The sequence below is a fragment of the Paramormyrops kingsleyae genome, chromosome 9, assembly GCF_048594095.1.
Source record: "Paramormyrops kingsleyae isolate MSU_618 chromosome 9, PKINGS_0.4, whole genome shotgun sequence".
NCBI classification, from domain to species: Eukaryota; Metazoa; Chordata; class Actinopteri; order Osteoglossiformes; family Mormyridae; genus Paramormyrops; species Paramormyrops kingsleyae.
In genome coordinates, this window is record NC_132805.1 from 14,792,630 (window position 1) to 14,808,967 (window position 16,338).

The following is a 16,338-nucleotide window of genomic DNA, read 5'->3' on the forward strand; positions in this document are numbered from 1 at the left end:
AAAATGACATATTTTTGATTAATCAAAGTAACCTCCTCTAGCAGTTATAACAGCAGAGAAAAGTCAATGCATTCTTTCTACAAGGGACATTAAATATTGTTGTTCAATGGGAAGAAACAGCTAACTAGTGCATTAAAGTTAAAGGAAAGCCTAGAATATGACTATGCCATTACCACACAACCAGTTAATAGGATGTCAGACATGCAGTGTTACATACTCTTTCCATGTTACAAAGGAAATTTATTTGATATATTTGACACATTTTCAACTTTCCATTGCTTAACAAGAATAAAAAATCTGCAGTTTATTAAATAAGTGGAAAATGGTAAAAACTTGTGGTGTGCAAAAACATTTGACTGATAGTGTAACTACAAAGGTGAATTGTATTAGGCTGAGTATCAATTAATAGTATTTGTCAGTTATAAAACATGTATGGAACTCTGAGTTACAAAACATCCAGAGGCTAAATAACTGGTGTCTGAATTGCTGGTGCGTCAAAATAAATCTAAAATGATTTAATGTGTCAGTGAGAGCTGTAAATCATTACATCACATGCTAAACATGGATAAACTCCATCAGGAGAGCTGAACAGTGGTCACAAGTAGAGGATCATGGACGAGGATGGACAGACACTTCATGCTTTTATACACGGTCAAAGTACAAAGACATCTGACCTGGTGTGAGGAGCTGAAATCCTGGACCCTTATACAAGGAAAGAAAGTAATGTGGCCTGACGAGTCAGCCTCGTCCCATGACCATTCCCATCCCATGCGAGCCTCAGCAGCAGCATGCAAGGAAAACTTAAATATTTAATACTGGCAAAGCATCTGTCCCGATGTCCGACACATTCTGAGAGCCTGCAAATCCCAGCTTGCTGGTGTTTACAGACGTTCATCTCTCTGTCTCTCAAGTAGTCCACAGCTCCCACCTGTTTAAAATAAAAAAAAAAAACAATGAAATCATTATGGTCCTAAAGAAACACAAAATGGACAATCTAAACTAGGGCTCAAGGTCTGAGCACAGCTGATTTTCTAGCCTTCCTTTACCCGTAAGGATGTAAAGTCTCTGGCCCATCAGAAAATTATTAAACTAACTGCCTGGGAGAACTAAAAATAAGTCCTGCATTTGGAATCGAGGTCTAGATATGAAGAGCCCTGATCTAAAACCAGCGGTTCTCAGCTGGCTTAAATGTTTCTCCTTGGTTGTTATGTCACAGCCGAAAAAGATGGTGCGGGGTGGGGGGGAGTTGTCAGCTGGGGTGGGGATGGTGACTGTGGGCTCTCTGTCAGAGCCGGACGTGTGGCTGGGATGGGACATGATCCTTAATGCAGGCACGCCCAGGGTGGTGCAACGGGCCTGTCGCTCTGCTCCCTGTTCATGTGACTCCATCATTATGGAGCAGAGGTTAAGATCCTGGAAGGGTGGCGCCGGAACAGCAGCCTCTCCTTTAATGTCAGCAGGAGCACAAAACTGGTCGCTTCATTCGTCCGAAAGCAGGCCACACCCCAATTCACGTCAGACGGGGATGCTGCTGACAGGTTGAGCAGCTTCAAGTTCCCAGAGGTCATATTAGATACAACCTTCAATGGACATAACACAAATGCAGTCACTAGGGTACAGTGGCATCTTTGCTTCCTCAGATGGTCAGAGAGCAGCGTGCAGCACAGTGCATTCGGACACTGATCACTGGTTCAAATCTTGTGGTCAGCAGAGTGCTTTAACTGTTGGGCCTTTGAGCAAGACCCTTAACTGAAGCTGCTGAACCTACTTTCTCAAGAAATGGCATCACTTTACAGTCTCCCTTTTGCTACTTATAAATGGTAAAATCTCATTAATAAAATAAAAACCTGTTTTTGAACTTGTTTATACACTCACCTAAAGGATTATTAGGAACACCTGTTCAATTTCTCATTAATGCAATTATCTAATCAACCAATCACATGGCAGTTGCTTCAATGCATTTAGGGGTGTGGTCCTGGTCAAGACAATCTCCTGAACTCCAAACTGAGTGTCAGAATGGGAAAGAAAGGTGATTTAAGCAATTTTGAGCGTGGCATGGTTGTTGGTGCCAGACGGGCCGGTCTGAGTATTTCACAATCTGCTCAGTTACTGGGATTTTCATGCACAACCATTTCTAGGGTTTACAAAGAATGGTGTGCAAAGGGAAAAACATCCAGTATGCGGCAGTCCTGTGGGCGAAAATGCCTTGTTGATGCTAGAGGACAGAGGAGAATGGGCCGACTGATTCAAGCTGATAGAAGAGCAACTTTGACTGAAATAACCACTCGTTACAACCGAGGTATGCAGCAAATCATTTGTGAAGCCACAACACGCACAACCTTGAGGCGGATGGGCTACAACAGCAGAAGACCCCACCGGGTACCACTCATCTCCACTACAAATAGGAAAAAGAGGCTATAATTTGCACGAGCTCACCAAAATTGGACAGTTGAAGACTGGAAAAATGTTGCCTGGTCTGATGAGTCTCGATTTCTGTTGAGACATTGTTGAGTCAGAATTTGGCGTAAACAGAATGAGAACATGGATCCATCATGCCTTGTTATCACTGTGCAGGCTGGTGGTGGTGGTGTAATGGTGTGGGGGATGTTTTCTTGGCACACTTTAGGCCCCTTAGTGCCAATTGGGCATCGTTTAAATGCCACGGCCTACCTGAGCATTGTTTCTGACCATGTCCATCCCTTTATGACCACCATGTACCCATCCTCTGATGGCTACTTCCAGCAGGATAATGCACCATGTCACAAAGCTCGAATCATTTCAAATTGGTTTCTTGAACATGACAATGAGTTCACTGTACTAAAATGGCCCCCACAGTCACCAGATCTCAACCCAATAGAGCATCTTTGGGATGTGGTGGAACGGGAGCTTCGTGCCCTGGATGTGCATCCCACAAATCTCCATCAACTGCAAGATGCTATCCTATCAATATGGGCCAACATTTCTAAAGAATGCTTTCAGCACCTTGTTGAATCAATGCCACGTAGAATTAAGGCAGTTCTGAAGGCGAAAGGGGGTCAAACACCGTATTAGTATGGTGTTCCTAATAATCCTTTAGGTGAGTGTAATTGTCTATTAATGATTTACAAAGTATTACAACCTAATTAATAACCTCATCACAAACCATTCATAATAAGGGTAGTCTTATTATAAAGTGGTATCCAAACAAATATATGTCATTTTATATTAAAAAGTGTGCTAAACAGAGGTGGATAGTTCAGGTCCAGAAAGTAAAAATCCAAAAGATTTTGTTTCAACCAACCAGTTGAGTATAAAGAGTCACTGTCACAGAGTACTCAGCTGGTTGAAATAAAATCTTAGAATTTGATATATTAGAATTAGGTGATCAGTGATGACACACCACAGCTCAACAACAAAATGTGTCCTCTGCATACAGTATGTGACATAGCAGGGGACAGCTAATTCAGCAGTACCTTGCTCAGGGTACCTCAGTGGTGTCTGCACCTGAACTATCCACATCTGGTGCTAAATTAATATAATGTAGAAATGGAAGGTCCAGAGGATGCCAAAAGCTCATTCCAACTGCATCCTCACAGCCTTCGCTTCATTTTCAGCACGTGCCGTCTCTGAAAGGCAGGCGACATCATCAGGGATTCTTGGCACCCTGCACAGCCACTTCTCTCCCTCTTCATTTCTGGCAGGAGACACAAAAACATCGGTATTCAAACCAGAAGGTTCAATAACCATTTTGACCCTTGAGCCATAAGCCGATTCAATAGCTGCCAAGCATAAAACATAAGAGCTCTCTAAATTACTTGTTCACCCTATAATCACCACCCATTTGCTATCTGTTTTTGTCATGCATCTTTCTGTGTTGTTTATTGCTTTGTCTTATGCATTGTGTACATTGCTGTTCTTATTGTTATGGTCTGATGCTGTTGCTCTTATTCTTTAAAGATCTCTTAGTTTACAGGAGGCCTATAAGATTCTCATTGTACTCTCAGTGTTTTTCTCAAGCACACATCACAATATGGACAGATTTACATTTAGAGACAGCCAAAGAATGCTTTCCCACAATGTGGGACATGTAACGCTATGGCACCCAGTCAGCCCAGTGCTGTTCCCTCAGGGGTCCTCATATTCCCCAATGGTAACGCTCCCAAACACACTGCCAGCCAATCTTGTGTGCTTTCAGAGCCCGCTGACTCAGATGCCCCTTAATTACCAGACTTAAACTTAGTTGGATGTTTATAATAGAAGGTTCTGTAGTGCTGAGTACAAAACAATGACATCCACCATCATTGTGCAATGAACTGGATGCTTTTCTTAAATAATGGTATAATATCCTATTGCACAAAGCTCAGGATGTGTGATAGCATTCCAAGGAAGAAACTTTCCTCGTCTGACGCCAAAGGGTATCCCTAATCCTTATTAAAGCCTTCATTTTAATGTCAGGTGTTTCTGCTGTTTTGTCTGTTCTGGTATTTAATGGCACATATGACTGTAATATTGTAATATTGTAGTAATGAATTGTAACGTTCAATACAGACTGAAGGGGGGGCTGGTGATATACCACTTTGTATCATAATGAATGACTGTATCTGGGTTTCTAGTTTTCACTCACACGCAGACACACAGAAACACACCTGTATTCATATGTTTGTGGAGACCATCCACCTGTTTCTATGGGCAAAGACCTAATCCTAAATCCTAAATTTTCATCTACCTTAGGAACATTACATCCGAAAATGGTTCAGTCATTCTGCAAGGTATTCTTTAAGGGCTGTCACTCTCCAGGGAATATTTTTATCTGAATACAGTTTTTTCCTTTGAAGCAGAAGTGTGACCATTATTTGCTCAATTAGCCAACAACACTTTGACATCATCCTAATGTTTTATTATGAATATTGTCTTTTTTGACAGTTTTCAATAATAACTGGTCATCATAATCCATGTCACAATCATTACTGTATCAATAATTACAGTTAATGTTCCGATAATAATCATAGTAATAATAAGTTATTAATGCAATTGTATCATTCTTAATATTACACTTAAAAACAACAGGCGTTAACTGACAGTTTTCTCACTGTATACTAACACATGAACAGAGAGATAGAGACAGAGGAGAAGAGAGAGAGTAGGAAGAGGAGGAGAGTAAAACCACAAGGAAGAAGGAGACAAAGAACAAAGGAGATGGAGGGGAAGGGGAGGAAAAGACGGTAAGGACAGAGGGACCGAGTGAAAGTGAGCCGGACAGGACAGAAGAGCAATTGAGATATAAAGACCCGGCATGTGAGAGCGAGTGAGAGAATGAGAGAGAGAGAGAGAGAGAGAGGAAAGAATACTAATTATCACTACAATGTGCCTTCCAGTTCACTGTGATCCCAATATTAACACATTTTTTAAAGTACAGAGTTCAACACACAAATTAATCGACACTTAACAAGCTAATCATTATTATCATTATTACTTTTATCACCATTGTGGCTTAAACAGAGCGGCGTTAATTAAAAAAAAGCTATAATTAACAATCATGTAAGAAATGATCGATATTGAACCCCTTTGATTTGCAAGCACAACTGGAGAACTGAAGCTTACGGTAATAATAATAATAATAATCATAGTAGTTTATATTTACAGGAATTTCAGTACAATCAAAGGTGTCCAAGCAGAGGAGACATTCTGGATGTAAGTGGGGGTTCTGGATGCGTGGTGCGCGCATCTCAGTTGATGTGCAGACTGCGTAGGCCGGGCGTGCACTGCCGCCGCGCCCGGGAGGGGATGTGTCAAGAGTGTGCACTTCAGGCCACCCAGCCAGCAGCCATGTTGGACAGAGCAGGTAACAGCCACCCAGTGTCTGAGTGACACAGCATGTCTGGGTGGCTGCATGGCCAAAGCACGCTTCTGTTGCGCTTAAATTTTACTTTGTGATGGGCCGTGAAGTATATATGTGGCATTTCTCTGATTTATTCTTGTTAGAATTTTTTTTTGTGTCATCGTCAAGGTCATGTGAGGAACACGAAGTTCACCCGCTTAGTGCAACAGCATGTGGTGTAAACCTCCACCCGGTTCTGTGTAATGAGACATAACGCCCTGCAGGGGGCGCTGCGTCTCAGTGAGATGCATGTGGTGCGCGGTGTTGCAGAGCATACATTCTACAGACATTCCTGGAGTAGTTCATAAATACATAGAGCTTTGTGTTTGAATTCATCGGGGGGTGGGGGGGGGGGGGTTGGAACACGACGGGTGGTTCAGTAACGCCGGGGGGCGCTGTCCCTCCCTTCCTTCCTGATGATGATTCTCTGATCATCGCTGGCATCTCCTGGTGAATCCACCCCCTCTTCGTCTTCCTCACCTTCTCCCTCCGTGTCCATAGACACGCCCATGCGAGACTCGTAGGACTGAGGGCAATAGAAATTGAGAATTAGCAAGTAGCATATAAGTGAGACTCCTGGGGGTGGCATCCTTAAGCTGGATTCTTGCCCTGGCTTTCCTTGATAGAACATCCAACTTCATGCAAATTGAGATTATTCAGTTATTTTCTACAGGCTAGACTTAGGACCTCGTTAGAAATTTAATTACTCCCCAGACTGGGATATGTACCTCCATGGGGTTCACAATGATGGTCAGGGCAGAATCGTCCCACTGGCTGGAACCTTCCTTGGCAACATTCCGGGCCCCGTCACCACGGCGATGGATGGAGCGAATTCGGAACACACCGAGGATCACCATGACGACCAAGAACCCCACGCACACCATGATTATCACCGTGGCAGCTCCCGGCACCACTGAGAACAGAGACGCAATATTTAGAAAATTATAATCACCCGCCAGAAGGGGGCACTACAGGATGATTGCGATGTGATGACAGATAGAGGGATGCTGGGCGTGAGAGACAGTACCGGAGTTACGGTGCGGGTTGGGGAGGGTGTGTCCACCCAGCTCTCCGGAGTGGTGTGAGGGGTGCAGAAACTGCTGCTGCGAGGCCAGGAGGTGCGAGGGGTGGTACAGACTCTCCAGAGAGTGCAGGAAGTTCACCTACAAAGGCATGATCAATATCCTTATTTAGCAAGGAGACACAAAAGCAGGGATCAGAGTGCAAGGTCAGCCAGGTCCTGGAGCAATAGGGGTTAGGGCCTTGCTCAAGCACCCAACAGTGACATCAGCCTGCCAGTAACGGGATTTAACCCGGTGACCTTCCATCCAGAGAGTCACATACCACCCACACATAATCAATAACATTCACCTACTAATGTAAATAAAACACAGATAGAGTGATCACAACATATATATGTTTTGAAATGTCCTCTGGGCATTCCGCTTCCCTCATGCAGGCCAAAAACATGCTATCAGGCTTGTCTCAATTTGCCCACAGTGTGTGACTGTGTATCTGTGTGTATTCCTGCCCCATGCCTTGTGTCCAGTGCATTCTGGGATATACTCCAGGCTCACTGTGAGCCTGCACCATTCTGGATGACGGCCGGAGAGACATATGGGACTGACTGCAGGTGGCAGTCAGACAAGTGCTAAAACATCAGGATATCGCGATCATCTCGACATCATCAATCCGAATTATCATCTGGCCATCCAGCGGACGCCATACTTGTAAGCTAGCACGGCAGATGACGGACTTACCTCTAGCGTGAGCTCATTGCTGGTATACCTCCCGTTCATCTCCGAGCAGGAAAGGCGGAATCGGCGCTCAAAACGGGCTGAGCCCTTGGCGAGCCGGTAGCGGATGGATCGCAGGATGTCCTCGTACACCGAGATGGACTCGGCTCCTGTGAGATGCAGCCAGACAAAAAGACAATCATATTACATCTATTTTCTGACCAATCAAATGCTAATGTCTCACTTAGGGTTTGTCCAGACTATATTAAAGAGTCAGTTAAAGGTCACTCTGATGCTGAGACGCCCCTCCTGTAGCACCTGTGATGGCGATATAAGCTGTTGTGTTGATGATGTCCAGCCCCCTTTCTTTTAAGGATTCCATGTCCACCAGAAGCTCCTCCCTCTCCGGGTTTAGCTCCTCCCCCAGCGGCTGGACCTCACAGCCATCCAGGGTGTGGGCCACGGCGTCTGACATGAGCGCTGAGCAAAGGAGAGAGGGTGGCTTCCGTAAAAATGTCAACGGGGACCCATCAGAGGTCTTAACAAAGCTTGCAGATTCCACAGTACCACTCCGACGCTCAAGGGACTTGGGGGGGAGGCTTACGAACAATGACAAAGAACCCATCCCGCAGTCTGCAGTTATTACGCAGGCGGCAGAACCCAGGTTCACATGTCCGGCTGCAGAATCATGATGTATGAGGGGGCTCTTTGTGGCGAGATGGAGCACCTTCACGCTGGTGACCTCGCATTTCGCATTCCAGAAGAGAGACTGTTTTTATCTGCCGGATAGGGTTACAGCGGAACGCATGCAGTCGCGGCGGGGCGCAGACCCATGCCTAGAGAATGCAGCCAACCTCCTGCCTGCAGCACTGTGCTGAGGAGAATCCCCCCCTGTAATGTCTCTATATAGGGCCGGCTCAAGCTACAGGCACAATGAAATGGAAGTGAAATGATCATCGGTTTTCTCGGTAGGGGGGCCTCCCAAGTAAAGCTTTGCCTAGAGTCCTTATAAAGGAAATGCCAGCCCTATCTACAGACCCCCGAGCCCGTGAAGCACATAGCCCATGCTGATCTTCAAATTCTCCATTATTTAAGCACTGGACTAAACTATCACGTGGGATCTGTAAGACGCAGAGTCAGGTGCGAGGTGCCGAGTGACGTACCCCCTCCCTCCATGCCCTGCGCCGCTGTGTTGACGGCGTGGGACAGCGAGCACACGATCCTCAGCTCCGGGAACAGCGGCACCCCCCGCAGGCCCTCGAACTCGGCAGCCGGCCGTGCCAGGTGGGGGCCCACACCGGACAGGGAGATTTGAGGGGCGTCGGGCTGGAGCACCACCAGGTAGCCCTCCAGCTGCTTCAGGGACAGGCAGCCCTCCTCATTGAAGCACCTGGGGTAAGAGGAAAGCCACAGAGAGATGGAACATGGGAAGAAAGATAGATATCAGCTCCCTTAGCATCGAACCCAAAGCAAACTGAGGATGACAGCTTCCAAAGACTGTAACTTCATAACAACTGAGGCCCAAGATCTGATTTTACAATTACTTGTGGGCAAGAGCGGGCCCCAAAACCTCAGGGGGCCCACAGCCATGTGCAGCGTGAATGGTGGAGAACACCAGTGCTGTGCAACTGGGCCACCAACAGCCCCCCCCCCACCTGAGGGAGGTGGTGAGCTTGAGGGGCCGAACGCCGGGGGTGGCGAAGCGGAGCGAGTTCCTGTAGGTGACCTGCTGCACGGCCCGGTTGAAGCTCTCAATGTCATCCCCCTCCAGAACCAGCACGGACTGACTGGGGTTCACGTGTACCTGAGAGAGGGAGGGAGATGAGGGGAGGGAGAGAGAGACAGAGAGAGAGAGAGGAGGGAGAGGGAGAGAAACAATCAGAGACAAGGAGAGAGGGTGAGAGGGAGAGAGGGAGAGGAAGAAGAGAGTGAGGGAGCGGGGCGAGAGAGACAGACAGAGACAGTAAGAGAGGGGAGGGGGGAAAGAGAGGAGGGAGAGGGAGGGAGGGAAAGAGAGGGACAGAAGAGAGAGAGGGAAGGAGGGGGAGAGGGAAAAAGAGAGGGAGGGAGGGTAGGAGAGAAGGAAGAAAAGAGAGGGAGGGAAAGAGGGAGGGAGGGAAATTGCATAAGAGAATTCACTGTAACACAGACAGGTCTCTTCCCCTCTCTCTTTTGCTCCCTCTCTGTCCCTCTGCCTCTCTCACCCTCTCCCTCCCTCTCAGACGCCGCCTACCTTCATTCCCGATCCCAGGGTCTCCAGGTCCCCAAAATCGAGCCCCTCCCTGCAGGCATACAGGCACTCCACCACGCTGTGGGGTTCCACACTGCCTGGACGCACCGTCACCCCTGACAGCAGCCCCCGGTAACCGCCAATGTATCTCCCTGAGGGGGGGAGGGGGTTCAGCCGCTGAGCACTGGTGGCTGCCTGGCTGGGACATTGACCCAGTACAACCTCCCTGCCCTCCTCACCCCCCACAGGTCAATATGGCCCTGCCACTCACCTGTGTCTTTTCCCTCAGGGATGGTGTTGTTCAGCAGGTCCTTCTGCTTTTCCTCGGGCTCTGTCAGAGACACGCGTATCAACGTTTTAATTACCCGTCATGGCACGTTACACACAAACAAATAATAAACAAACATCCACTGGCACCTGTTGTGCCGAATGATCGATAACAGCTGAAAACTCCAATATGACATTGCATCTCGCTAAATAAATTGTTAAATACAAGTATCAGATCCAGAGAAATTAAACATTAACTCAGTTTCCCAACCTATCGTTCTGATTTGCCATCTGATGGAGGTGCCATTTTATTCGTTGAGCCCCTTGGCTAATTAGACTAGCATTAACAGATGGTCACCCCCACCCCCATCCGGAAGCCCTTGTTTGGCCGGTAGGTACCCCAGCACGCTCCAATGACCAATCGCTGGCGAGGGGCGGGACTCGGGATGGCACCACTGTCATGTATGAGCGCAGGGTCGAAGGTCACTCCGTCCACATAGAGAGTGACCGAGGGGAACTGCACACTGAGGGAGAGGTGATGCCATTCGCTGTCGCACACCTGGACAGGAGGGAGCGAGGGCAGGCCATTTCACACACTCCGTCCCAAAGCCTCCAGCAACCTCACCTCATGTTCAGGCCCTACCCCCTTTCCGCTTCCACATGCCACTGACTCCCAAAATACCTGCTCCAGTTTCCAGAGAAACTTGACGGGACGAGCGGCGCTGACGTCGGGCCAGTAGAAGAGAGAGAGTCGGCAGCCGTGCACTGACAGGGAGTAGTGGGAGTACGAGTCGTCTGCGGGGGGGACAGTATATTCAGACAGTTATGGCTTCGTTTCAGAAAAATGCAGTGTCACATACCGCAAGATTTACATTCAACGCACCACCCAGCCACATGCACCCCGAACCCTAATTGATTTTTTGCCACTGACCATTCCTGACAGTGCTGCAGACGATGAACTCCTCCTCCCTGCGGCTTCCCCTGGCTTGATTGGACGGTGGCTGCATATTGGCTCCTCCTCTCCGCATCCACAATTGGAGGGTGAAGTGGTCCCCAGACACTGCAGCAGCCACCGAATCGGGTACCACGGCGACGTGGCTCGAGCCGTTGAAGGAAAACACAAGCGACGAATCAGATGAAGGGAGGGTGGGGAGAGCTGATGTCCAATTGGCCGCCGGGGAAGGGGGTGGGAGCAGGTCCACCTCCCCCCTCACTGCACCTGGAGGAGGCAGAATGTGAAAATTGGATGAAGAATAAAAATAGTACAAACACCTAGTCAGAATCTCTGAATTAGTCACACTCAGCACTGGCCGGCTTATTTTTCATATTCTCCAGCTGGCTGTTTAAAAGTGAATATTTACGCTGTTTTTCAGAAGTTCTTGATCCGTTTGGGTGACTCACCACACAGCCTGCGCACGGATCGGTCCGAGTAGCTGTCCCGGTCGCAGCCCTTGCCGATGTGGCCCGTCTGCAGCTCCACGGTGGCCTGGATGTTCCACACCCTCTCCTCACACGTCTCCAGGTGGAGGTTGGGGAACAGTGGGATGCTGCCTGAGCCTGGGGTGTACTCCACACGCTTAGACCACCCTGAGGGAGAGAGAGGGGCCTCTGAAAGCTGATTATTATCATGATTATTACTAGTGTTATAATGATTATTCTCGTTATGATTATGATTATTACCTATCCAGCCAGGTTTGCAGGAGGGCTTGACGGTGATGATGACCTGGGCGTCAGCCTGCGCTCGATTCTTGCCGCAGTCGAAAGCCGTCACCCAGAAACTATGCACCCTCTGCCTCTTTGAGTCCAAGGGCTCCGTGTTCTTAATGTTACCTGCAGAACGGGAATAAACCCGCTGATGTCATGCAGAGGAAATCTCACTCGGAGAGGGGAATGCAAGGCGTGAGTCCAGCCTGACCCTCCACAGCAGTGTTTCCCAATATGCTTCTTGGGGACCCCCAGACAGTCTACATTTTTTCTAGCTGGGAGCTGGGAGGGAGCAAAAATGTAGACTGTCTGGCAGGGAGGTGGGAGAGAGCAAAAATGTAGACTGGCTAGGGGTCCCCAAAGACCGGGTTGGGAAACACTGTTCTACATGGAAAACGTCTGCAGATATTGAATACATGAAAGTTATTTGATAGCTTTTTGGGGCTTAAATTTCAGGCTCTGTAATTTAGAGATTTTTGCTGTTTAATGATTATGAGGAAAATGGCAGCACATCTCTGGCTGGCCACCATGCTATGGTCTCACCGTCGTTGTCAATGGCGAAGGGTACGTTGGGCGTGATGATGTCATAGAAGCAGATCTGGCTGTACTGCGGCGAGCAGTCAGCATCCAACGCCTCCACCCTCACGATGCGGTCAAAGAGTCGGCCCTCGGGGACGGAGGCCTCATACCGCCGCTCCACGAACACAGGAGAGAACTCATTCACATCATTGACACGCACGTGCACTGTCGCCCTGCGAGAACAAGACAAGGAGGGCAACAGCCGCCAGGGAGGAGTGATTTTCAAGCAGAACATTCATCCATCTTGCAAATACTTATCCAGTACAGGATTATGCACCAATATAAAACATGATCAACACAAACAAAGGTAAACAAAGGCTGAAAACACTAGAGGAACACTGACTGACTAATACACTATGTTGGGTGGGAACGCTGGCTCCCCCTGGTGGCCGGAGGCTCACTTATGTGACTTCTTGCTGTTGGCGCCATCTGGTCCCTCTCCACAGTCGTAGGCCTGGATGGTGAAGCTGTGCTCCCGCTGGCTCTCGCAGTCCAGCGGCTCCTTGGAGCGGACAAGCCCCTCGCCTGTGGAGCGGTCCAGGACCACAGCCTCAAACTGGGGCGCCCCTGACCCAGCAGTACCGCTGTGGACCCTGAAGCCACAGATCTCCCCTGAAAGGTTCAGAATAGCAGGGGGTTAGGGTCACTGAGCTCTTAAAGGGCAACTGTTTCAGAGAAAAGCCTTTCATATTATTGTATAAAACACCAGGCCAGCATATTGTCTCTAAATTTCCCATTAGACTTTTCTACAAAACGCTAATGAACAGATAATTAAATTCTGTTTGTAAGGTTGACGATGAGAGCAGTGATAGAGAAATGAATGGTGTTTCTCTTCACGACAAGATCTGTGAAACACTACCTCCCAAAAGACATGAGACCCTTCCAAGGTGTCTGTAATCCTGTAAGACGTCACGTCTGAGCGGCTCTACTATTTTCAGGATCAGTGTTTCTACAGATATTGTACCGTATGACACCTAGAGGAGCACTTCTGTGCGTCTGTTTCTTGGCAGCTGGGAACAATGCGAGAATCTCAAAAGCACGTAATCCGAAGACACAAAGAGAGAAAGATATAAGACAGTCAGGGGAGGCGGGGGTGAAAGAGAGACAGAAAAGTCATGCCGGGGGTAGGCAGGAGCAGGGAGGCGCATGAGCAGGCATGGGGGGGTGGGGGATGGCCAGTCACAGACAGACCGGGGCCAGGGACAGGTGAGCGGCACCAGGGCTGGTTACCTGCATAGTGTAACGGTGCATCCTTGTCCAGGGCAAAGAGTGGTGGATTGAGCAGCACCGTGTTGTCGTTCTCCATCACGATGCCCTGGTACTCGGTCTCGATCCATGGCTTGTGCTTATTGGCTGGCCGGTGAGGGACATCCAGTGAGTTTATGTCTCATTTAGTCATGAACAGGGACGTAAACAGGACATCCTTATGCATGTAGTGACACGTTCTGGGCAAAGCCGCAAGCGGGCCACACCCGAGAGGAAACAAGGTGACGAACACTTCGCTTAACGATGGGATCTCCCACACAAAAAATATATGGCATTTAATGGACATAACTATCCAGTAACTACCCATCAAACCCATGAAAATGATTGCTCATGCACAAAATAAAAACCAAGGAACTCAAACTTATTCCAAATCACTAGTTGGATCACTAAAATAATGACCTTCTGAAGAATTCCATCACCCTACACGTCATTAAAGATCATTCCAAACCATCCCTCTATGGCACTGAATAGATTTATGTAATGGATTCAGTGTTTAAGTAAAAACACTAAAGCTATAGTTTGCAGTAGGACAGAGCAGCTTTGAGGCCCCAGAGTTACACCCCTATGGCTGTTTTCTTGCAGCCTATCATGCTTCACCTTGGGCGTGTGTTCAGCTCAGCTCACTGCAGCTCAGCCTAACCACAACAGCATGGACGTGTAAGTCAGGGCAAAAGCAAACGCCTCTCCAGTCGCCGGTGACCTGTCTCTCCATCTGTCACCATCCCCTCTCTAATCTCGCTCTCTCTCTGCTGTCCACTCACTATTTTCGACATTCATCCTCTTGTTCTCACAGTAATACAGCACTAATCTGAACATCAGGCCCAAAGGATTATATGGTGGATTACAGACCGAGACACGTTACTTTTGGTCTCACTCTGTGTCCCTGTCCCTCCCTCTCTGCTGTCTCTGTCACACTCAGAGTATCCCCCTAGTCTTGGGGAAACATCCTTTCCCCTGCTCACTGCCTGTTTCTCCCCCTTTCTTTGCATTTCTCTTGTATTCCCCTTGCCAATGTCCATTTTTGTGCCCCGCACAGATTTTCAGCAAGCAGCCAAACACAAATGCAGGCACCTTTCACTCGTTCACTGGTAACACACGTATATAGACGTGCTGTATTCTGCTGACGCGCAAAAATGCCTTAATTTGAACTACAAACTAAATCACGAATACTGCTATAATTCACACGAAAAGAAGAAAAAAAAAAGAGGACAACTCACCTTTGTTGCCATAGGAGACCGAAGTAAAACACAAGATGAGAAAGGAGAGAAGACGCATTCTGTTCATCTTGGGGAGGAAGGGAGAGGTAGAGGGGAGAGGAGATCGGGATATACATGCATTAAACTGAACAATTTTAGAAACAGGTAGATGAGTTGAGAGGAAGAAGGAAAGACAAACGGAAAAAAGACGTTAGTGAAAAACAGTATCCGGGTTACTTGCGAATTAGCGATTCCAGGGGATATTCAGGACTCCAAAGCCATTTCCTAAGGGGCATATATTTGCCCCCAAAATAAAATGATAGTATGACGCTTGGTTCAAATTCAGTATCTTGGATGCTTCACAGGGTCGGCGTTTTTTACTGCAGGGCCCATTGCTCCCATACAGTTTAAATACGCTAACACACGTTTATGGATAAACAGCAAAAAAGACACATTCGAATATTCAGAACCACATGGTTAATAGTTGCATTAATGGTATCAGAAGCGATACCAGATAATTTACAGTACAGTACCATTATAATTATGATATATCACGGATCTGCAAACAGCCTACCCATATGCATGTGGATATTCATGTAGTCTGCGTGTAGGCTGAAATTTACGTACCTTATAATGCAAATCGCATTTAAAAGTACGCTTCTGTGCCACGGATGCCTTAACATCATGGCTTTAATTTGTATAAATTGCATTTTCACATATACAAACGCGTCAACATATGATGCCATATGTAAAATGGGAGACGGAAAGTGCGTCTACGTAAGACATTTAAATACATTTCGATATTTTGATAAATTTACAAATTCTGATATGCTCAAATGCGACAGTAATGAGTCAATTTTCAAAAACACAATTTACAGATATGGCGCAAAGCCGATTTCTACAACACGATCCTTCATGAACGAGCTATATAGGCTGCTGATTATTATTTTTTATCATTAAGGGAAGGATGAAGATTTGGTTTCGCAGTACCGTGTTGAGACGCTTTCGGTACCCAGTGATCGTCCCTCTCACAGCATCCGTGACTCTCCCCCCCGGCCGCGTCTCGCCTTCTTTCGCGGAGGCAAATCGGACTCACAAGGCAAACCTCTTTCTTTTTCAACACAACCTCTATTTTTTATAATTTTAATATGTAGGTCCTGTAATAAGCGCAGCCAAATGGATGCCCTTATTTTCCAGCAGGCGTCGGGTGAGAAAGCGGCGATGCTATTACACCGATGTCCCCTCCCTCTCCGCTTCTCATCCCGCCCACACTGCGTCCTTCTCTCTCTCCATCCCTCCCTGTCACCCCACTCCAGTCTCTCTCTTCACGGGCAGTATCAGAATTCAGACTGGCCGACAGTACGTTGAACCCTACAAGGCAGCGCTAATATATTATACAATTAATTAATCGGCTGATCGGATAATATTAATTTCCAATATTTGTACTCGCCGACTGGCATCAAGGAACTATACCCCGACTTCTCCACCGTACCTAACTACCCC

General features: G+C 47.5%; 1 protein-coding gene across 3 annotated transcripts; it reads right to left on the reverse strand.

Annotated features, from left to right (window-relative positions):
* Positions 1-4,854: 4,854 nt before the first annotated feature.
* clstn3 (calsyntenin 3) lies at positions 4,855-16,337 on the reverse strand. 3 transcript variants are annotated; one of them, XM_023795606.2, is made up of 19 exons: positions 15,826-16,337; positions 14,857-14,923; positions 13,604-13,726; positions 12,775-12,985; positions 12,338-12,546; positions 11,771-11,920; positions 11,492-11,698; positions 11,022-11,309; positions 10,773-10,885; positions 10,490-10,649; positions 10,095-10,154; positions 9,827-9,975; positions 9,249-9,397; positions 8,757-8,983; positions 7,912-8,073; positions 7,618-7,763; positions 6,885-7,020; positions 6,586-6,770; positions 4,855-6,383 (listed from the first exon to the last, which is right to left on the reverse strand). In XM_023795606.2, the coding sequence occupies exons 2-19, from the start codon at positions 14,921-14,923 to the stop codon at positions 6,234-6,236; spliced, it is 2,892 nt and encodes a 963-aa protein (XP_023651374.1). In that variant the 5' UTR covers positions 15,826-16,337; the 3' UTR covers positions 4,855-6,233. The 3 variants fall into 3 exon arrangements, with proteins under 3 accessions (XP_023651374.1, XP_023651375.1, XP_023651376.1); XM_023795607.2 differs by having other exon boundaries at positions 14,857-14,980; XM_023795608.2 differs by having other exon boundaries at positions 11,492-11,677; positions 15,826-16,336.
* Between the last annotated feature and the right edge of the window lies 1 nt (position 16,338).